This window comes from Gekko japonicus, unplaced genomic scaffold (genome assembly GCF_001447785.1).
Source record: "Gekko japonicus isolate JY-2015 unplaced genomic scaffold, Gekko_japonicus_V1.1 scaffold618, whole genome shotgun sequence".
Classification (NCBI taxonomy): domain Eukaryota; kingdom Metazoa; phylum Chordata; class Lepidosauria; order Squamata; family Gekkonidae; genus Gekko; species Gekko japonicus.
Genome location: NW_015159726.1, coordinates 309,816 through 333,000, shown reverse-complemented (window position 1 = coordinate 333,000; position 23,185 = coordinate 309,816). Strand labels below are relative to the sequence as shown.

General features: G+C 42.1%; 1 protein-coding gene across 1 annotated transcript in view; it reads right to left on the bottom strand.

Moving 5' to 3' along the window:
• The window catches only part of RNF13 (ring finger protein 13), a 63,697-nt gene that overhangs the window by 36,958 nt on the left and 3,554 nt on the right, over positions 1–23,185 (bottom strand). Inside the window, exons 2-4 of the mRNA XM_015424268.1 lie at positions 13,013–13,139; positions 9,927–10,007; positions 4,694–4,819 (exon numbers count right to left, since the gene is read on the bottom strand). Of these exons, the coding sequence (XP_015279754.1) occupies positions 4,694–4,819; positions 9,927–10,007; positions 13,013–13,126 (321 nt within the window). The 5' untranslated portion in view covers positions 13,127–13,139. The remainder of the gene's footprint in view (positions 1–4,693; positions 4,820–9,926; positions 10,008–13,012; positions 13,140–23,185) is intronic.

The window sequence follows — 23,185 nt, the reverse complement described above, 5'->3', positions numbered from 1 at the left end:
AATATGATGTGTTTCATAGGTTACAGCATGACTTTTCACTGCGTGGACCATGAAAAACTACGGTTGGTTTTAAAATAGAAGGATGTGCCTCAACATCTGATTATTTTGATGTGCAACCTATTCTCTGGACAAGAGGCGACTGTTAGGACAGAATACAGAGAAACAGAATGGTTCCCAATTGACAAAGGTGTCAGACAAGGACGTACTTTATCTCCATCTCTCTTCAGTCTACATGCAGAACGTATCATAAGGAAAGCTGGTTTAGATTTAGATGAAGGTGGACTGCAAACTGGTGGAAGGGACATTAACAATTTGAGATATGCAGATGACACCACATTACTGGCAGAAAGCAGTGAAGACTTGAAACGACTACTTAAGAAGGTTAAAGCAGAAAGTGCCAAAGCAGGATTACAGCTGAACATCGAGAGGACAAAAGTAGTGAGTACTGGAGAATTACACAATTTAAAGGCTGACAATGAAGAAACTGAAATTGTTTAAGATTTTCTATTCCTGGGTTCCATCATTAACCAAAAGGGAGACTGCAACCAAAAAATCAGGAGGAGACTGAGACTGGGAAGGACAGCCATGAAGGAGCTAGAAAAGATCCTAAAGTGTAACATTGTGTTGCTGGCAGCCAAGATTAAGATAATTCATACTGTAGAATTCATACCATAGCTTTTCCTATTACTATGTATGGATGTGAAGAAAGTTGACAGGAAAAGTGATTCCTTTGAAATGTGGTGTTGAGCAGCGCTAGGAAGAAGAAGAGATTGGATTTATACCCCGCCCTTCACTTGGAGTCTCAGAGAGGCTTACAATCACCTTCCCTTCCTCTCCCCACAACAGACGCCCTGTGAGGTAGGTGGGACTTAGAGAGCTCTGAGAGAACTGCTCTTGAGAGAACAACTCTGAGAGAAATGTGACTGACCCAAGGTCACCCAGCTGGCTGTATGTGGAGGTGTGGGGAATCAAACCCGGTTCTCCAGATTAGAGTCCACCACTCTTAACTACTACACCAAATTGGCTCTTAACCACTACACCAAGTGAGAGTTTTATGGATATCATGGACCAGCAGAAAGAATCCAGCCTGAGCTCTCCCTAGAAGCTTAAATGACCAAACTGTGGCTATCATACTTTGGTTACATTATGAGAAGACAACGGTCACAGGCAAAGACAATAAGGCTAGGAAAAGTTGAAGGTGGCTGGAAAAGAGGAAGACCCAACACGAGATGGGTGCATCGATTCAATCAAGGAAGCCCCGAGGGCCCTCCGTTTGCAAGGCCTGAGCAAGGCTGTTAACGACAGGAATGTTTAGGAGGTCATTAATTCAGAGGGTCGCCATAAGTCAGAAGCGACCTGACAGCACCCACAAATAGCTGTGGGACAATCCCCCCCCCCAAGTGAAACATCTTAACTTTGTGTGTCAAAAGAGACTTTTCCACCGTTGCCCGCACCCTCTAGAATGGGCTCCCAGAATTGGTGAGGAAGCCTCCATCCCTCCCAGCCTTTAGAAGGGCTTGCCAAACTGTATTATTTCAGAGAGCATTTTTCCGAGAGCATTTTGCTGAAGCAGGCAGGTTTTCCTGGGCTTTGTTGTTTATTGTCAAGTCTTAAATTTAAAGTTTAACTGTCAAACTGAAACACCCCAAAGCATCTCATTTCAACATTTTTTTTAAAGGCACAATTCAGAGTTCTTCAGCCTTTACTTCTCCTTGCCTACTCTCTTCCGAAGCTTATAAGGACTTTTAGGGACTGCCGCCCCTTTCTCTGAAAGAGAGTCCTCCCCAGAAGATTCCTAATCCAGCTCGCCATTGGACTTACTGTGCATCCTTTTTTTTTTCCTTCTTCCCCCAGCCCACCCAACTGGACTCTTAAAAATCCCCGTGCTTTCTGAACAGAGTCAATCTTTTCTTTTTTATCCTTGATACCATCTATATCCAATTGCATTTGTCTGTAGAAAAAGAATTAGTTTTTATATTTCTTTCTCCTTTGTCTTATCTCAAATGGAATGTCTTTCAATGTTCTGATGGTATTCTCCTTCACTTTCAGCGGTGCTCCAGATACTGCTTTCAGGATTGCATCCCTCACATGCCTCTTCGAGAATCTTACCACAATTTCCCCAGGCAGATTATTTTTCTTTAGGTATCCTGAATATGACCTATAGGCCACATCCATTTCGTTTAACAGGAATTCCGCCTTCATATCTGTCACTGGGGCCAATATTTCACTCATTAGTTTTTTCAGATTCTCTCCCTTAGTCTCTGGCAAGCCTTGGAAGCGAAGAATCATATTAGCCATTTCCATTTGTAATTGTAGCAGCTGATCTTCTGTAGAAACTTGCTTCTTTTCCAGCTTTTGAACTTTCTTTTTCACCTTTTGTGCAGTGGGGTCCACTTCTTTCACCTTCTCAGCTGTTTCATTCATCATTTTAAGTGTCTTGCTTATCTGTGTTTGCTGCGTGGTGATACACTGAGTCATTTTCAACATCTGCTCCTTGAGATTATTCATGTGGTCCAGTAGGGGGCGCATGGATTCTGCCAAAGTCTTTGCCAGCTCGTTGGATCCTTCCGGTTTGAGGCTCTCCGTTAGTTTCAGTTTCAAAGGTTTCTCTTTCTCCATCCTCTTCCCTGCCATCTTTCTCGATTGTTTACTTTGACAAATATTTTGAAAGTCTCTGAATATGCGCCCAAACGCTTAAACTCGCCTTGGTGAGTATTTCCTAACAGTTATGCATGCTTTCTCTTCTGCTCCCCCCCCTCGATTCGCTCAAAAGTTCATGCAGTTGGGAGGAGTCCCTCCCCCACCCGCCTCGCTTTCTGTTTTACAGAATGGGGTAGGGAGCTTTCTTTTCTCTTTCACCACCGCTTACGTTAGACTCATGTTCATAGTTGGTCCTCAGACCCCCTTTTTAAAAATCATTTCTGCCGCTTGACCTCCTACGCTTGCCCCGGTTGGCATCACTTGAGTCCATTCGGCCTCGCAGCTCGAAGAACCTTTAGGACGGAGAGGCGCCTCAATTCCCCAGCATTCCGCTGGAGAAGAGGCAACCTCTCATAAGTCCCCTGGCCAGAGCCCCTTCAGCCGGGTCCCTGGGGGGGTGACGAGCCTGCGCACCCCCTCCTTCGGCCGGAGCGCAGCTTCACCCCCGCGAAGTCTGGGAGGTGAGTCTGCTAACGTGCCGCCATAAACCGGAAGTCCGGCTTTGTTGTTTATTGTCAATGAGATCATTGTCAGTTCGCTGTGCAAACTTGGTTTCACTGTAAGCCACATGGTGCTGCTGGAAGGGCAAGCAAGTACATTTCTAATAAATTAAAAAATGAGACTACTCAAGGTAAAGTAATATCCAAACAGACCCAAACTTGAACGACAATAAGAAAAAGAATAATGGTGCTTTCAGTCCTGATGTCTGCAGAACTGAGAGCAGCAAGGTGCTCAATGTTTCCTGTCAAGGAATTCAGAGTGATCTACAGAGCATTACTATAAAGAACTGTGTATTTTCAAACATTAATTCATGCATACTTTCCTGTTAAGGAGCTTGGAACGACTGCAATTGTTTCCCAGTCTACTGATTTAATTCTCAGATGCAACTTCAGCAACTATTGGCCATGCCTAGCTGCTGTGTCATCACCAACTGCCTGTTATTTCTCCCATTACTGGATAATTTTCAAGAGGCCTTGGGCTCCATAGACATCCCTCAGGCACAAGTAATACAACTCCCACTACAACAGTGTCCTGCAAAGTCAAATCATATTTCTTTAGGCATGTGCTGTCTAACTGGATCCATCAGTAGCATCAGTCCTACACTGAAGTTTCTTCTGTTACAGTAGGTTAACTGTACTGCTCTCTTTCCCATTATGGTTTAGATCACAACAGTTATCTTTCCTAAAGGAAAGGACATACATCCCTGTATTGCTGTAGTTCACGATGCTATAGGCATTTAAATCATTTGGGAGATGCAAAGGTACCGCTTCTGCATACAGCACGCACGCACACACACACACAAACCCACTGTCACATTTCTATTGCTATTGCTTAGGTTCCTACTGCTGCAGTAAAGTCAGCAAGGGATTAAATGAGTGAGCTATAGATAGTTCCATTACTGCATTCCACTGTGAAAATCTTTGGCAAGATCTATCCTATGCAGCCACCGTATTGTCCACAAATGAACAATATGTTTTATATGGTTGTCTAACAGATCTGAATTATGAGTTTAACATTAAGGTATTTTGATATAAGACTATGATGAGAAGCCATTTAAAACATCAGTGATGGAAGGGACAGAAAGGGTGATTTTATCTGTTAGGACTTCTGGGGGGCAGACTATGGGAAAAATCTGTGACCATCAGCAACTTCTGCTGATCGTGTCCCCTGGTTTCAGGGTTTCCTAGGAAATCAAATCATTATCCTAGATTTAAATTCATTCAAAATTGTCTAGGTTAGCAAATCAATTATGCTGGGGTTCTTCAAAAGGTTAAAAAACACAGAGCCATTGAATAAGTTATGTTTGCTGAGTTTATCTTGGATTATCTTGTGTCTCTACTGTTAACACCAACGTAAACATTTAGGCATCAAAAATGAATCAGAAATGTGTATGGATAAATCAGATTGTGGGACACTTTTAAAAACAAATTCAAACTTTATTCTGAAAAGACAGCAACTCCAAATTTTCAGAGCTTTTAAAAATGTTACCTACCTTTGTGTCAAAGTTGCAATCAAGTCTTCTGATTAATACAATAAATGTGCGGGAAGAATTGTCTTTCAGGGGCGGAGGAGTTATGGGTTCACAGGCATTCTCAGGTTTTGAATTTATCAGAAAACCCTGGAAAAAACAGTTTCCAAGCACAACATCAGTTATTAGGTACATCACACAGGCATAGGAGAAGGTACAAGACCCATATTTTCTAATTCCAGTACAAATTATGAAAATTCTCACCCAATCTGTGGCCAGCAAAAACAATTTGCATAACTTAGCTCTGGTCAACTTGCTGAAGTCTTTCACGCTGGTTATTTCAAAGCTGGGTTCACTTTTCTCCTTCATGTTTTGCTAGTAAAAATTCATGTCATGATAAACCAGCTAATCTGTACAGTTCCACAGCATTTTAGATTTCCTACTGCCAGAAGCACAGCTACTCTTAAAGAATTTATATTGGTTTCTTCAGAAAGATTTTCTCCTACAACTCTGCATTCCTTCCCAGTGTTAAAAGAACTACCATATTAACAGAGTCTTCCTCCTCTTGCAGAGCGACTCTGGGATTCATTCAGCTCTATTTGTTGACACAGATCTGATGAGGCAGGCCTATACCAGCTTTTAAATTGCCCAGATTTTTTCTTTGTTAGGGAAGAGAACAAGATTGTTATCTCAGCTAGAGGGAAGAGAATGTTAGTTTCAGATGACAGTGTTTAGATTCTTTTTCACTGTAGTGACAGGAAGAGGAATTACTGACAGCGGGGGAGGATCCAGCCTGGTAACAGTAAGAGAGCTTCGATATCGGCAGAATTTCCCATCTTACGGCTAAAGTTTCCCTAGTTATGTCTTTTCCAAAGGCAGAAGTCTTATTTCTGAAGAGCTAATCTCTACTGCTCATTTCTCTCTGTGACTTTCTATCATGAACTGTTATCTGTACTCGCGATGTTTTAGGAAACAAACAGGACCTCGCATTACAAATCAGGACCTCGCATTACAAATCTGTCAGAGCTTTGAGACTGAAGTTGTCAGCGGTTTATGCCTTCCTAGACATATTTCCAGGTCACCACATATTAAGGTCAAAAGAAAGTTTCTTCGAACAACAGTACCTTCATGGCTCTGGGGCTGCTAAAAAGAGAGGAGAGTCCAGGCTCTCCCCGGGAGCCCTATTTCGACAACAGTCCTTTGCACATCATCAATAAATCGGAAGCTATATGCCACTACTACACTACCACCTCTGAATCTGACAAATGATCTTAACTACATTTCAGGCACTGCATTCTGCATTTGTTCTCTGCTAATATAAGTATTTTAACAATATTTCTTCAAATGGTAATCTCTGCCATTATGAACGCTTATGAACAGTTGGAAACTTTGTTAGCAGTTTATCTTCCTGTGTTTGGAATGCCTAGAATGTAAGCATCACTCTTTTTTTAAAAAGGTACCTGCTGCATGTATGGCTGAGCACATATTGCTTGGCTCACAATGTCTGTATTTGTATTGTCAGAGAAGCTATTATGGCGCCCTCCGGTGGACGAAACTTGGAAGTTTAGTAACATGCTGAAAAAAGGAAGATGGCTCGGTGCACTACAGATTTAAATTCTGTTTATCCAAAATAAAGAAATAATCCTTTGCAGGCCTGACCCAGCTCCAGAAGAGGGCAGGAGAAACAGAAAATGAGTTCACTGGTATGAATGGTGGCATCTGGAGAGAAAAAGGCCAACACTTACGATGGAGAGAGACCCTAAAAATTCTCTCTTTTCAGTTACATGTATGGAGCTATTAGTGACTTATTTGATAACCCAAGTTATTATACAACCAGGAAAGTGTCCCTGCAGCACTAATCAATTATGGATCCTCTCATGAAGTATCTTCACTTGGATACAAGATTCTTTCTTAAGATTCCTGTTGCCCTCTTATGGGGAAGGCAGGGGGTAACAGAATAAAATAAACACTTACCTATTCCCATGAGACTATATTAATTTTTTTAAGTAAACTGTTATAGTCTGGTTTTTTTATTGGTTAGTTCTCTAGAGAAGAACATTTTAAAAATTAGTTTTAGTTTTAATTGCATGACCTCGCTCATTTTTTTGCACTTTTGCACATGGGTTGTTGAAATTTAGAGATGCCATCAGATTCCACTTAATTTACTTCCCACAGATGAAAGCCATGCTCATTTGCCCACTGGGTAACAGAACTGCTTTTCACATACATTAAGGCATGAACAAACAAATTGAACTTCACCTATATTAGGCATGAACAAACTAAACTTCAGTTACTGATTCAGGTCTATTTTAAGCATGCTTTTGTTCTCAAGGGTAAAAAACATCAAATTAATTTGTCAAAAGCAAACAGAGTGTATCAGTGATGTGTTAGCAGTAAATTATTGTGATGTAAGTTTATCGGCCACAGACATCAGGTGAAGAAGAACCTGAATTTCATACAAGTGTCTGAGTTCAAAAGAGATTAAAATCTTCTTTAGATGCCAAGGTATAGTGTAACTTGTAATGACAACTTGTGGAGTATAACTGAGTTATGTTTCCAGATCTACTTTACCTGGGCATTAATCCAACAAAGCACTCAAGTGTGTTCTTAAACATATGCAGTCTCATGAAAGCCGTGCTTAAAGTTAAGTATACGGTAAAGTGCTTTGTTGGAGTGGAGCCTGCCAATTGTACAATGTCTTAAAGACAGAATTCCACTAATGAAGTAGCTCAGAGCAAAAAAAAAGTCTCATCACCCATGTAGGAGACGGAGGCAGAAAGATGGTAGAATTGCCTGGTCCACTTATGACCGTGGATGAGGGGATAATGAAGGTTAGTATTTTGCAATGTTCTTCAATGTAAACTTCCCTGCAAATAGGAAACCACCCCAACAAGCAAAGAGGAGGACGGTAGAAGAAGGCCCTCTGCTGTGCGAGGTTTCCATCTACACGGGAAATTTTTATGTGAAAGAACATTCATAGCTGGAATCCACCACTTGCAGTCCATTCTACTGTCTAATTCTCCAGCATGTGCAAACCAGACCTAAGTGTTACGGATCAGCCACTCTGAAACAGTATGACTGCATCTGACTTTATGACAGTACAAATCATTTCTTTTAAAACAAAAACACTGTGTGTGTGTACTCCAATGTGATCACAAAGCTCTCGCATACAGCCAGGGCTTTTTCCCCTAGGGGAACACACAGTTATAACACACTGAAAACTTCATTTCCCTCTTGAGATTTCTGGTACCACTTTTTCTTTAAAAAACAAAAAACAAAAAAGCCCTGGATAAAACCATGCTTCAGAAACAGAGAAAATGACTCCTGCATGCATTTTCCTATAGGTCTGGGCATTCCTATGAAGTTGCAAACTCACGTCCAGTCTTCTAGATAGGCAGACTTTCAGCCATTCAATGCATGCAATACAAAGGAGCTGTCGGTTTTTTCCATTCCATATTCCAAAGTTTGCTCCATTTACAGTGGGGTCAAGACATGCAGCAGAACTTGCCATCTCTCTCTCTCTCTCTCTCTCTCTCTCTCTCTCTCTCTCTCTTCTCTCTCTCTCTCTCTCTCACACACACACACACACACACACACACACACACACACACACACACACAAAAAATAGTGCTGAACAATGCTGAAAGCAAGGAAATAGCATTTGGCTGCCTGGCTGTGCATCGTTGCAATCAAGTTGGACTGATTTTATAGGTAGAGTTCGTTTGCTGCTCCCACCCTTAATACCCCCAATTTGTTTTTATCAATTTTAAGCTGTTGCTTTAAATTAAAAAAAAAAAATCTAGAGGAAACAAAAATCACATTACTGCAACTGTATTTCCAACCACCTTCCTGGCTGCTAGTCACAGGACACAACTCTTATCAGATGTCTATATTTCAGATTTGTCCTCACTTTGTTTTAATAATGATTTTAAATTAAATAAATATAGTACCTCAGCTGCTGAGGTTTGCAAAATTTTGCTGGGCACTAAAGATTTATCATTCATATTGTGCCACTAATGGAACCACAATGTGGTGTTTCTAAGAAGCATTTATTACATTTAACCTTGAAATAATGACTGCTGGAGCTTGCAGCAATTATATTAGCAGGCAGATCTAAGCCAATGTCTAGAGAAGCCAGGGACTCCTCGAACGTATTACATTACAAATGCAGGTACAGCATACCAATGCTTATTCCTGCTGTTAAATATTGTGTATTGGTACTTGAAGGATACAGACAGTTATTACAAACACACACACTGTAGTATCAAGTTTTTTTAAAAAAAAAAGATAAAGTTTTGCATGTTATTGGCAGTTCAGCTGTAGGTTACACATAAAGCTGTGGAGGATCAGCCCTCTGGGATATCTTGCCATAATATCTGCACTACACACTGAAAGAACAACCAGAACATTGCCTTTGAAGGTGCTTGCAAAGGCAGTCTGCATTACCTCTCACTGTTCTCTGCCCCGAGAGAAGTGCGGCTGAGGAGAATGTATATTCTACTCTGCTCATGGCTACCAAGAACAAGCTGGTTCACAGGGGTTTGATCAGAAAACGCACCACCTCATTGTTGGATATGGCCTTACATCTCCTGCACAAATCTAAAAGCTCTAGCTGTAGAATTCTGAAACAATTTGTAGATGACAGCAAGAGACAGATTGTGAACACAAAACAAATTTATCTAGGGGCAATGGGGAATCTAGGAGTAATTGATTATATAAAAATACCTATAACATGCTAAGAATGGTTAGTTTAATGAAGATACATAGAACTAACCACAAAACAGACCTCAGACAGCAGATCATAAAACAGCTGGAAAGATAAAAGCCCCTAATTAAAAGCCTAGATTTTTCCTCAAACAGAACTTTTGGAAACTTGATTGTCATGCAAAGCACAGGTTCTCAGCTACAACTCAGAATTATTAAATTATTTTACTCTTCCAAAAGAGGAAGTCCTAAAATTGTGAATCTCTCTGCAGGATTTACAGCTAATGTCCTGAGAGTTAAATATATGTACATGTTAGCTGCAGGAGTCAACTGCTTCCCAACAGAGACGGTGTCTTTGGGCAGAAATTCAGCAGGTGAAGCTCTTCCCAAGCAAACTGCATTTCAAACGGCTGTACTGCCTGCTTGATCTGCAGAGTCGCTGTTCAGAAACAGTAAGAACACTACCACTTCCAAACTAATATACATTAAATACTCACAAGGCTTCAGGTTAAACATTTAATTACCCCTATTTTTTTTTCTCGCTGTCACTTACCTTTAAGCCTTCTGAGGGCAACCTGTAACCAAACCTTGCTGGCAGGTCATCAAATGTCCGTGATGTATTTTCAAAGTTATACTGTATAGAAAAGAAACACAAGTCAGATCTGAAACTGCATCTTATGTACCAGCATAGAAGATGATTGTACGAAATCATTAACATACAGTTGGGAACATAAACAGCATTCGCCAGACTCCCAACATGTGATTCCTCCAACACTCAGTAGCATCCTATTCCTATCTGATCTCAGGAAGAACAAATTATTATGCCTAAGAATGTACCTTCTTGCCCAAGGGGCTTACGAGGCCTAATGGTGTTCTTTGACTCACCTACTGACCTGTTTTCATTTCAGTTCCTCACACAGCTCAATCACGTTAAAATCCCCATGACTGCTCACACCCATAGATGTTTGGCATGACCTAAATTCTACAAAGTGTTGGGAAATGCTCTAATACCTTTTCAACACTATGAATTCTGATCTCACTGTAAAGAAAAAAAAACATTCTCTAATACAATAATGCCAACCCTGAGGGGGGGGGGGGGACCAGTCTAGACATGCCTTAACTATGAAGTGGTCTCAAGTGATACATCTTTTTTAAATCCCATCCCGCTCTCAATGCCTCAAGAAAACCAGAACTGTACAGAAGAAAACCTAGAATTGTACAGTACCTATTATTCTTTTCCCTAGGGTTGGCAGCTCTAGGTTGGGAAATACCTGGAGATTTTGGGGGGTATATATAGCCTGAAAAGGGTGGGGTTCGGGAAGGGGAGGGACTTTAAGGGGGTATATAATGGAGTCCACCTTCCAAAGCACCCATTTTCTCCATGCGAACTGATCTAAATTCCCTGGAGATCAGTTGTCATCCTGGGAGGTCTTCGGCCACCACTTGGAAGCTGGCAACCCTACTTTTACCCGTGACCTTTCCTCTGTCTCTGGCCACTCAATGAACAGCTTAAAATCCATTTGACAGGAAAGAAGAGGTAGCCGAAATCATATTGTCATACATCCATGGCAGGGAAGCTTTGCCATTAACAAAGGCTGCCAATAGGGCTGGAGAAAAAGTCCTGTCCCTTTAACAGAGACTTAAAGTGTAGAAATGGGTAGTTGAAGCATTTTGTGGTATGGAGGCAAATAGCATCACCAGGTAAATAATATTCACTTACGCCTCCAATAAAGGGACAAGACATATTTTCCCAGGCCGGTTAGCAACCCTAAAGGGGAATGGGAAGGGGGAACCTGGAAGTGAACTTCCTTGAAAAGCAAAAAGACGTACCCCACTGAGACTTTCTATCTTTTAAAAAAAATGTCTTGGCCTGAACTGGCAGTCAAAAAGAAGTGCCTCGTCACACGGTGCATAATCATAAAATCCACCGTCACTGCCAGTGTGACCCAGTTATTAGAGTGCTGGACTAAGATCGGGGAGGCCCAGGTTTAAATAGCCACTCTGCCATGGAAGCTCACTGGGTAACCCTCGGGCCCGTCATACACTCTCCGCCTACACTCAGGGGTGTTGTGAGGATAAAATGGAGGAGAGGAGTAAATGGAAGGAAGTAAATAAAGATGTAGATAATTCAATAAAGGTGTGGCAACGACCACTAGAGAAGGTTTTAAAAGGGCACCTCCCTGTCTGGAGATGTGTGTCACTACTACCAGTTGCTGGGGGGGGGGGGGCAGGGGGGGGGGGGGGGGGACAGCAGAGGAGGGGTGCTGTTGCCTTCTCCTGAGTTGCTTGTCCACTATGGGAAATAAGAGGCTGGACTAGATGGACCTCTGCTATGATCCAGTAGGTCCCTTGAGGTGTCATTATGATCTCTCATTGTCTGACTCTCTATAACCTGCAGTTGTTTAGTAGCGAGGCAAGCGTACGCTTCTCCATATCTCCAGTTTCATTCACAAGTCTCAGGGCTCAGCCTGGCATTAAAAACAAATCCTAGTGTTTTTTCACATGGGGTCAACAAATGAAGCTCAGGGCACGACACTTCCCCCCCCTTAGTGCTTTGTGCTTGTATTTTGAGTGTGACTGTGTATCCTCTGCTTCCTAGAAAGCAATAACCAAAGGACAGCATGCATGTTGAAGGAAACAGGGACATAACAATGATGACTAGTGAGATGGCAGGGCTGAAAGTATGTTTCCCACAATGCCCTGGGCAGGCAGGGTTCTGTGGATGCTGGCATCAACACACTGTAGGGTTGCCAGGTCCCTCCTGACCACCAGCAGGGGATGGGGGGGGGTAGGGTTGCCAGATCCAGGTTCAGAAACGCCTGGAGATTTGGGGATGGAGCCTGGGGAGGACAGAGACCTCAGCAGGGTACAATGTCATAGAGTCCAGCCTCCAAAGCATCAATTTTCTCCAGGGGGAGTGATCTCTGTAGTCTGGAGATGAGCTGTGATTCTGGGGGGAGGTGGGTGTCCCCAGTTCCCACCTAGAGGCTAGCATCCCAGAATGAACTGGACATTCAAGGAGAATTCTGAAAACGGTAGGTTAGGAAATCCAAAACAATCAGAAGCTTGCAAAGGAAGCCCTGAATGGTTCAAAACTTTACCTGCTAGGTCCCTTGTAAATAGTAACTTTGATATCAATGTATGTACCTGACAATTAAAAAGAAATATCTCAAACACTGTATAGGCCTTTCCAATGTAGCTACTTTGTGACTGAGATGCTTGATTTATTTCTATATTAAATAAAACCAATTTTCAAGTTCTACGTAGGGGTTAATTCATGCAATCTACCTGCCTTCTATGTAATCAGCTACTCTGTGATTTGATGGCAAAACCCATTATTACCTTAAAATACATTTGAATTGGTTTCCCGCGCAAGTATGTGGAAAAAGAAAATACAAATGTAGACAACTAGTCTACTGAAAATTGGCCGTGTTTTCATCTTCCCATCCCCCAAACTCAAGGTCACTTTTCATTCTTGATTTACCATCTCAAAGCCTGTTGAAAATTTCCGAACAAACCATAGGGAAATCATGTTCTTGTGCCATTTCATTTTAAAGGCCTAATTCCCTACAATACCTCTGAAACCACTATTTCTTTAGAAACAAAAAATTCACACACACGTCTTTTCACAATACTTACCGCTAAAATGTCTGCCTCCACAGGCAACAGGTTTAAGAAGGCAAACAGCTGAACTGTGAGAATGGTGTAAATCTGAGTGGCAGACAGCATTAGCATTCCTATTGACAGCAGCATTTTAATTAAATTCCTGCAAGAAATAAAAGAAAATCAGGACACACAGCAGAGATTTACACCCTGATCCAAAAGAAATATATAGCCGCTGGGGAGCACAAAATGTCTTGGGCCTACCTAACAACAGCAGCATCTTGTGAAAAGTAAACAAGGGAAAAGGAACCTGCTGTGATCGTTTTTATAACAGGATGGCAAACAGATAACTGATTTACTACAGCAAGCTGGGTGTTAGAAGTAGGTCATCATAATATGCTCAGCAGAAGATGAAGGTGCCGTACTCAGTCCTGCCCATCCTGCATCTTCCTTCTCCTCACTCCACTCATTTTATCTGTAGCTTCACATAAATTGCTTATCACCATTGCCAGTGATGAGTACCACTGCCCAACTCTTCTAAATTAATGGAGGTCTTAAGTTTCACACCAGCTCCACTGCAAACATGGAAACTGCAATAAAGTACTTGCATATCAGTCACTGTGCTTCAGCCCAGGTTCTCTTCTGCCAGGGGTGTACAGAAACAAGAACATCTGGACACACACGACCCAATCAGTTAAACAAGTATAAAGCCAACAGTCGTGATAGTCTGACCCACAATCAAACAGTCATAAGACTTATAAAGAATGCTTTATAACATATTTTCACTAAAAATATTTAAATAAGTGAGCATTTCTAATGTTCTGTGATAACCATGACAAATATATATGGTATAATCCCATATTTAACTTTATTATTCCACTCTATTACAAACATTTATATTGCTTGTTAAATTTATTAAATTGTATACTAACATCTTCAAGACTTCAGTGTGTACGTTAATTTAGACATAAATGCAGTTTTCTGTGACTAAGACATATTCTTTTAAATGACACAGCAATGTAACTATGGGATCTAACAGCAAACTGTATCCTGTAAGAGAATAAATAATATTCAGAATTCATTGCCACAAAGGCCAAGTAATAGGACTGGTCCAAAATATGCGTACAAGATCTGATCAACTGGAAGAACATCTCCAGTAAGAACTAGTAGATCCTGGACATATACATGGCAACATATTAGGCAATAAATATCAATTGTGTGTGTGTGTTTGCAAAATGTTCCCTTAGATCAGAAAATATTAAATTTGAGCTCACATTAGACCATAATAATTTCCATATTTCCACTGATATTTCTACTGATGACACTGAATTCCATCTTTTGATAAACAACAAAAATGTTTTTCTTTTTAATAGAAATGTTTCATAATATTCCTTTTTTTATTATAAAGCAAGATTTCAAACTCTGTCTCATCTCTAAGGCTGAATATGCCTTTTTATTGTCAAACACTTTCTAGGGTGGCCAGATGCAAGGAAGACAGTTTGGGTATCCTGAACAGTTGTACAAGAGAAGAAATTTTAGCAGGGGAAGCTTGTGATATAAAAACAGAAGAGCTGAAAGCAGAAGAGAACTCGCCTCTTCTGCATATCTCCCACTTTGCTGTTCTTTATCTTTTAAAAAAAGTGTTATTGACCAGGGCGCAATACAAGTATGGATTATGCCTATCAGTGGCTTAAATTCAGTTAGGCAGCTGTGTTGGTCTGAAGCAGCTGAACAAAGTTTATTCTGGGTATAAACTTACATGTTCATGCACAACTCAGAATAAAACTTCATTGGTCGTAAAGGTGCGACTGGACTCAAACTTTGTTCAGCGGCTATTATGTTGTAGGCATGATGGCCTTCACCCACCTTCTAGATTAGGAATTTTGGTGAAAACTATGGTGAAAACCAATTCAGCACTGGATAGGATAATATGAATTTTTGAAAGGATCGCTACCATGAAATCTACCAAGTTGTGATAGATTTCAGCTAACAGGAAACTGGTCTCTCACCTATGAAGGCATCATATTCTGGCCACACCAACAAAGCAGCTATCCTGCCTGTAGAAAAAGCTCCATGTCAGAGTTTGCCTTTGCGGCAGAGTACTGCACTGGCTCAAGTGGTTAAGACGCTGAACTGCAGGCTGTGGAAGGTCAGTAGTTCAGCAGTTCAAAGACCCGAGTTGCCACATGACGGAGTGAGCTCCCGTCTCTAGTTCCAGCCAATGTTCCCTCTAAGCTGTGGAGTCTTGTGAGCAAAAAGTCTGCTTTGTGAGCTACCCGTATTAAAGTTGTGAGCAAGTGATTTGGCTACTGCATAAATTAGTTAGCTCTGGAGCCATCCTTCCTGAGCTAAGACAAAAATGTGTGAGCCAGAGGCTAAAAAACTGTGAGCTAGCTCACACCAATTCAGCTTAGAGGGAACACTGGTTCCAGCTCCTGCCAACCTAGCAGTTCAAAAGCAAGAAATTGCAAGTAGATAAATAGGGACCACTTCGGTGGAAAGGTAACAGCGTTTCGTGCGCCTTGGTGTTTAGTCATGCCGGCCACATGACCACAGAAACCTCTTCGGACAGCGCTGGCTCTTCAGCTTTAAAACGGAGAACCGCAACCCTAGAGTCGGACTCGACTGGCTTTCGAGCAAGGGAACCTTTACCTTTACTGCACTGGAAGAACAGAATCTGAACAAACTATGCAATGTGCATTTATGAATTGCTGGTCCAGGGGACAGCCTAACCGCTGTATCTGAGGTGCTGAAGTTACCATTACACCAGCTACCACCACAAGCAGCACACAGGATCTTAAGCCTGATGCCCCAAGTCAATATCTCCTTTATTTCCCTCTGCCCTCTAACTCCTGTGGATCTTTTCAACCTGATGAAATTATCTACTGAACAAATATTGGGAGCATCTCACAGCCACTTTTGTATCTTCTTATGCTTGGGATTTGTCTGTTAAAGTAGGACAAGCTAGCACAGAAAGACAAACAGAAACCCAGCTTATCTTCAAGCCCCAGAAAGCTGCCTCTGGAAGACAGATAAAACCTAACACAAATTATATTCTTCTCAAACACTTCTGCGAGTCAGTTTTCTAAATCTTTAAACCATGTCTCTGGTTCCGTGGCACTAAAATTAGTAACACTATGGTTGGTAGTAGTCTTCACTAACCACACCAGCAATGCCAAACACAAATAAAGCAGTAGTTGAATGACTCCATGTCATATCTAAATCTCCCGTAATTTGGCTACTACAACCAGAAAACTAATATCCAGAAACAACATAAAAACAGAGAATTGAAATCACATGAATCTGGATAATACAGCAATTCTCTATGAAGAGACTGCTGATGTTATGAATATCTGCTGCCAGTTTCAGCACAGACTGTTTTGGAAATAAAAAAGAAAGAAGGAAAGAGGAAGAGATATAAGAGCTGGGCTGGGGATTAAAGAATGTTCCATCAATATAATGAGGCATATGTTATTTTTGCACTATCATATCTATAGCAGCCATTTAAATTTAAGGCAAATTAACATTTAACCATGGCTACTATTCATTTTACAAGGAAGACCTTTGTTATGCTTTCTTTTTCTTTTATTTGGTAGACATGACATAGAATATTCTCTGTTACACTGATACTTTAATCTCCTTGGGGGAGGGACTTGACTTCTTGTGCACACTGCACCATGCACACTGGTAACAAAACATTATTACAGTAACACGTCAACACAGAAAAGTTCAAATGCCACTAGAGATGAAGGCCTGGGAAGAAAACCGAGAAAAAATTGGAAACTTGGGGAGTACTAATGAAAATCCAGTAAAATATTTCTCTTTTGGAATAAGTGAAATACTTTTTAACACCAGGCATGATGGTAGTCCTGTCTATTTGTGACTGCATGAGACTGTCTAAATAATATGTTTTACAGGGGTGTTGAACTCATTTGTTATGAAGGCCAGATTTGACATAAATTGGACTTTGTAGGGCTGGGCCATGTGTGTCATAAAATGTAATGCCAGGTAGCAGAGATATAGTGATAAAGGACACACAGACAAACACAATTAGAGATATTATAGCAGCTATTCCATTGGAGCTCCACATTAGGACGGTAGGTGTGTTAAAACTAATATTTCTCTGCAAAACTGAAGTTCTTTTAGTTTGCTGAACTCTATATTTTTTTTTACAGTGGTTAGTTCCAAACCTCACCCCCTAAAAATATAAACTACAAATATGAATCGTCTGAGCCTAGGACCCAGGGGAAGAACATGAAATGGCTGAGCATTGCAAGCTTCTCTCCATCCCCCCCCACCCCCACCCCCCAGGTCTACCCAGAGTGACAGTGGCTCTCCAGGGTCTCAGGGTTTTTTTTTACAGGGTGGTTTGAGATAAATTATTGTTAATTAAATTATTATTGTTAATGACATCTGGAGGATTGTATTGGTTAGCACTTTTTAATACTGTATTGTTTTATTGTTTTGTGATTTTACGGTTTTAAATTTATTGTGGTTTTAAATTTTTGGAAGCTGCCCTGAGCCGGCTATTGCTGGGAGGGCAGGGTATAAGTTTAATAAAAAAAATTTAAAAATAATTTTGGGTGTCTTCTTCAGCACTTGATTTGCTATTATTCCACAGGAGCTCCACATTAGGAGGGTGTGTGTGTGTGTTAAGACTAATATTTCTCTGCAAAACTGGAGTCCCTTGAATTTGCAGAACAATATATTTTAACCCTGGCTGGTCCCAACCCCCCCCCCCTTAAAACGTGCCTGCCTAAATTGGGAAGGTGGACTTATAGTGGGATTTTGCAAAGCAAGTTTTGAAATAAAAAGAAGCACAAGGATCACAGCAGAAGGACGCCTCCCCCAGCTCCCACCTGTGAGGAGGACTATGGAGGCCAGAGCGGTGGCTGGGAAGTTTGGCAGTCCCGGCCTCTGCTTCCTGCACTCAGAGGGAGTCCTGCCCTCTGCTCGTTATACTCCAAGGCAGCTCAAACTCAGAACAGAGAGGATGGGCAGGGGAAGGAGGAGAGAAGAGAGCTCCACTCCTGGGCTGGATTAAAGGCCTGGGTGAGCCAGTTCCAGCCCATGGGCCATAGGCTTGACACTTCTACCTTACTACAAAATTTATTTTCTAATTTCAGGAGGGGGCCCCTCTCACCACCTCAGGGAGCCCATTCCACAGAGCCAGAGCCATGACTAGCTCTCCTAAGTGGTGGGATGGCCAACAGATGACTACGTAGTTGGCAAACAGAGACATACTGAGGGAGACAGTCCTTCAGATATGTGGGTCCCCGGTTGCAAAGGACTTTAAAGGTCATAACCAGCACTTTGAATTCAGCTCTGAAACAGACTGGCAGCCAATGAAACCCTCACAAGAACTGGACTGCTGCACTCCGGACCAGTTGTTGTTTCCAGGTTGTTTTCAAGGGCAGACCCACGCAGAGCAGTTGACGGAAGGCACTGCTGGCCACCATGCCAAACTGCTTTCCAAAGAGTAAGGCAGGGTCCACGAGCACCCCCCCCCCGTCTCTTAACCTGCTCTGAAAAAGCAAACTCCCCTCCATCTAGGACACATATATTCCTTCCAGACTATCAGCCTTCCCAACCAGCATGACCTCTGTCTTGTCTGGATTCAGCTGCAGCTTGTTCTGCCTCAGCCACAGCCTCAAAGCACTGGTGCAGAACTAAGACAGCTTTGTGTATAAAATAAAAGGAAAGACCTGGCACAAATTTTGTTCATCTTTAAGGTGCTACTGGATATGAGGGGGATGGGTTAACGCCTCTTACCTCCCCACCCCCACTCCTGCAGCTCTGATCCAACTTGGAAGCTCCCTGCAGCTGCTTTAGCGCAGGAACTTGTTACATATAATGCTGTGGCCAATATCTTGCTTCTTCTTTACAGGGGGAGGAAGATCTATCCCCAGTGCAATTCAGGTGTAGTATTCTAAGAGAACACCCCAGTTAACACATGGTGTCGCTATCTGGGTTGTGGTGATCTCAGAACCTTTTGACCATTCCCTTTGTCAGTTTATATGTAGGATAATGGTGTCCCTCGTGGTGCCCTCAGATGTATCCCTCAGAGCTGAACCGGCCAAATGTCACTGGAAGCCACAGCATGGCTCAGCGCTTTCAAGATAAAGCTATGGATTATTTTTTGCTTTGGAAGCTGAAGGTCTGCTGTTCTTTCTCAAACAAAATGCTTTCCATTCTCAGTGGATGAAGACAGGAGATGCTAGATTAAGGCTTATAACTGAAGGTACTTTCTTGCTAGGTAAGGCAAAGACCCTTCCACTTGTCTAACATCGCCTTACAGAGCTGGATTACAAAAGTACGGTATTCGCTCTCATAGAGTCTGCTTGAGTCAATTCTTCAGTATTTTACTTCCTTGGACTCTGCCGTTATACATGAGACACCTAATAGCCCTCCACCTTGTTAGGGCATTCGCTTTAGTTCGCCTTAACACCATCCCCTGGGAAGCAGATTTCATCATACTCCATGTTCAGATCATCTCTGCCCTTGTGGTCAGGGTAAAACTGACACTCTGTCACAAAATATTGGAATGTCGGTTTTTACCGTTTTGAGGAACCGTTGAATCTCACCGCTTTTAACACGCTCATCACTGAATAAACTTCAAGGGGATAATACTCCCTATCTGATGCTACATAGTGACATGAACACAACCTACTCGGCCGCCAAATTTCTGTCTAGCATATTTTCCTTTAGTAAATAATGTATTATTCTTCTAGTCATTGCTCAGGATCATCCGATCATAGGAGCTCTGAAAAGGAAAGTATACGTAAGTAAATATAATGGCTCAGTAGTTGTAATATCTGAATGTGGGCCTCTTAACCAACTGAGACTTGTTTCTTTTGCAGTAACTAGGATTCTTAAACCATGGTTTATCCCTTGTTAAGAACCCAGGTTACTGAGACAGTGAAGATTTCTGCCTCAGTGCACCACTCAAGGCATGAAGCAAGTGAGCATTGCAAACCTGCAGTCTGTTTATGACCTCTGAACTGACTCTCAGTAAACGTACTTAGGATCATCATGCTGCAAAAGTGAGGCGTAAATTTAGCAGCATAACAAAGCTTCTCCTACTGGTCGCTTGCTATACTTGGCAGGAGTCTCCAAAACAGGGATATTTGGTATTCCTTTGCTTTATTCTGTTTTAATTTCACTTTTTAAAAAATACTGCACCTGCAAGCTGTCTGTAGCATTCTAGTATAAAACTTTAACATGTTTAAAATTGCATTGTTTCATAATAAGTTAACTAATTTGTTTTTGTAATTAACATACTGCAAGCGTGGGATAGTGGTCAGCAGGGGTCATTTCGTAGAAAAAGAGCTAGGGGAACTCATTAGCATAACTCATTAGCATATGCCACACCCCCTGACATCAGGGGCCCGGCGGTGGACCTGCAAGGCCAGCGGGAGTGCAAGGAAGCCCTGCCAAGGCCCTCCCTGGCCCCAGGCAGGCAGGGGTGGGAAGAGGCAGGGAGGAAGCAACTTACCCTCCCTCTTCTCCTGCCTCCTCCTGGCTGAATGAGGGCTGGAAGCGGGGCGGCCAGAAGCAGGGGGCGGGGCTTCGTCATGTGCCCCGCCCCCCTGCACCTCACCCGGGGGAACTGTGTTCCCCCGCGTTCCCCCCCCCAAATGACCTCTGGTGGTCAGAGTATCAGACGGGGACCTGGGAGACCTCGATTCAAAACCACACTCTGACTCGGAATCTTGCAGTTCATCTTGGGCCAGTCGCACACCCTGAGCCTAACCTAGTCTGCACAGTTGCTGAGAGGATAAAATAGAGGAGAGGGAAATGATATAAGTTGCTTTGGGTCCCTACTGAACAGAAGGCGGGGTATAAATGAAAAATTAAATGACGGGATCAAACTTTTTTGATGATTCCAGTATCTTTTTTCTTACTCTAAGAAATTAATTGCTTCAAAAATACTGGACCTATATTTGACCAGTCTTTTTTGACTGGTCCAGTACTCAACTCAAGGTGAGTAGTCGGTAACACTGGCTGTTATGGAGTGTGATAGGGGAGGGAGATGAAGTAGCACCGTTAAGGAGAAATGTTCCGTCTGACGTTTTGTCAACAATGCCTTCTGGACGTGATTCAATGCACAGGCCAGGGTCAAGTAGAATTAAATCATTTTTATTCAGTTCCACATGCATTCAGAAGTGTTCTACTCACATTGAAGCTGCATAACTTTGAAATCTAATTCAGTTCTTTGGCTCATGGTGAAAAAGATAGTGTGCTCCGACTTCCGTTTAAAGCGTAGACAAAGGAATGGGAAGGAGGCTGTAAAACTCAAATACCCGAGTCTCTGGGTACAGGAAATGACTGTTGATCAGCCAGTCACAGGAATGCTTTTGGATGTCTAACCAAAGACTTCAATTCCCAGAGGCAACTGCTCTTTAAAGATATATGGCCGTTCTACTTAGCTACAGTTAAACGCTGGCTGGGGGCAGCACAAGAACAGAGAAAGGCACCAGTCCCTGTCTAGGTATATGGATCTTATGATCTGAAGAACCAAGAATGGTGACTTGAAAGATTATGTTTATATGATATTTTCTTTAGTGCTGCCAGACGTAGTCTTCCAAGATACTGGCCATGAGTTCAAATGTCATATCAGCCATGTGCTTACTAGGTAACCTTAGACAAGCTCATATTTTTTTCAGTCTCAGCTCTCATCTTCAGTTTGTAAATAGCACTGCACTTGCCTACAAGATTCTTGAAGAAAATATACATGAAGGGCTTCTATATATGTACCAAGTATTATTATTACCAGGAATCACTGATGTGGAATGCAAAGAATGCATTCCTTAGGTTGCTGGGAACTCACGGAAGCTTACAAGCACTTCTTCAGGCCTACACACACCTGCAAAGGAACAATCCTCACCTATCTTAGCATATGTTCAGGTGGGTAGCCACATAGGTCTGAAGTAACAGAACAAAGTTTGAGTCCATGTAAGTATCACTGTGCTACTATACTACCCCATCCAGTTTCAAGGTAGGCTAAGTCAAGATAGCCTGCAGAATGGGGAACAAAGCAAAGATACTGATTTTTTTTTTTAAGTGGCAGCATGTGGGGGGCTCATCTAGGGTTTTGAACCTTGGTCCTGAGAAAACATCCCTTGCATTACACAACAGCTGGTCCAACAAAGGACCAGCTCTTTAAACCATCCAAAAGCTCAGAGCTGGGGAAAGAGGTCCTGCCCCTTTAATAGAGGCTTAATGTGTGGAAGTGAAAAGGTGAAGGTTTCCATAGCATACCCTGACCTGGATGCCCCAGGCCAGCCTGATCCTGGCAGATCTCAGAAGCTAAGCAGAGTTAGTTAGTACTTGTTAGTACTGGTTAGTACTTGGATGGGAGACCACCGAGGAAGTCCAGGGTCACTCCGCAAAGGCAGGCAATCACAAACTACCTCTGAACATCTCTTGCCTCAAAAACCCCATGGGGCTGCCATAAGTCAAATATGACTTGATGGCACTTTCCACCACCAAAGTGTAGAAGTGAACAGCTGAAGGTCTTCATGGCATGGAAGTGGCAACCCTACCCTGCATCTAGATTAGTAAAAGCAGAAAGTCAGCTGATCTGCAGGCATCAAAAGCAAGCCATTTTATTTATATACCTTCCTGTTATCATGAAGGAAAGTTTTCTGTTGTATTTCAAACCTATTCTTAATCTTTCAAGTACTTGATAACTGTCCCAAAACCCTTCCTTTGTACCTGTGTGTCTTGTAGGATAACCAGTCAATTTTGACCTTTAATCTGTTTCTCTTTGCTGCCTACCACAGGGAGGTTTTACAAAATAGACCCCCTCTACAACTGATAATGCTCCCACACCTACAGATTCAATGTCCAGACCTAAGCACCTAAGCTGGAGAAAAGATGACAGTTGGACAGGGATTTCCTCTTCACACGGGACATATTAAACAGCAGTAACACAAAGTGAGTTTAGAAAAAAGCTGGAATATATTGTACCAAGACTTCAGAAAGCAAACCCAGAGGCAATAACCCAACCTGAAAAATGTCAACCGTGCTACATTTCGCAAATCAATATTGGACCTTAAACAGGGTCAGTATATTGAACTCTTCAACTGAACTGTGCTGCAGCTTTGTTCTGAAAGGATTTAGTCAGAAAACAAAGATAATGAAACAGCACACTTCCATGGCAAGGCAGATCTGTGTACTCTTCGCCAATTATTTACACAAGTTCTA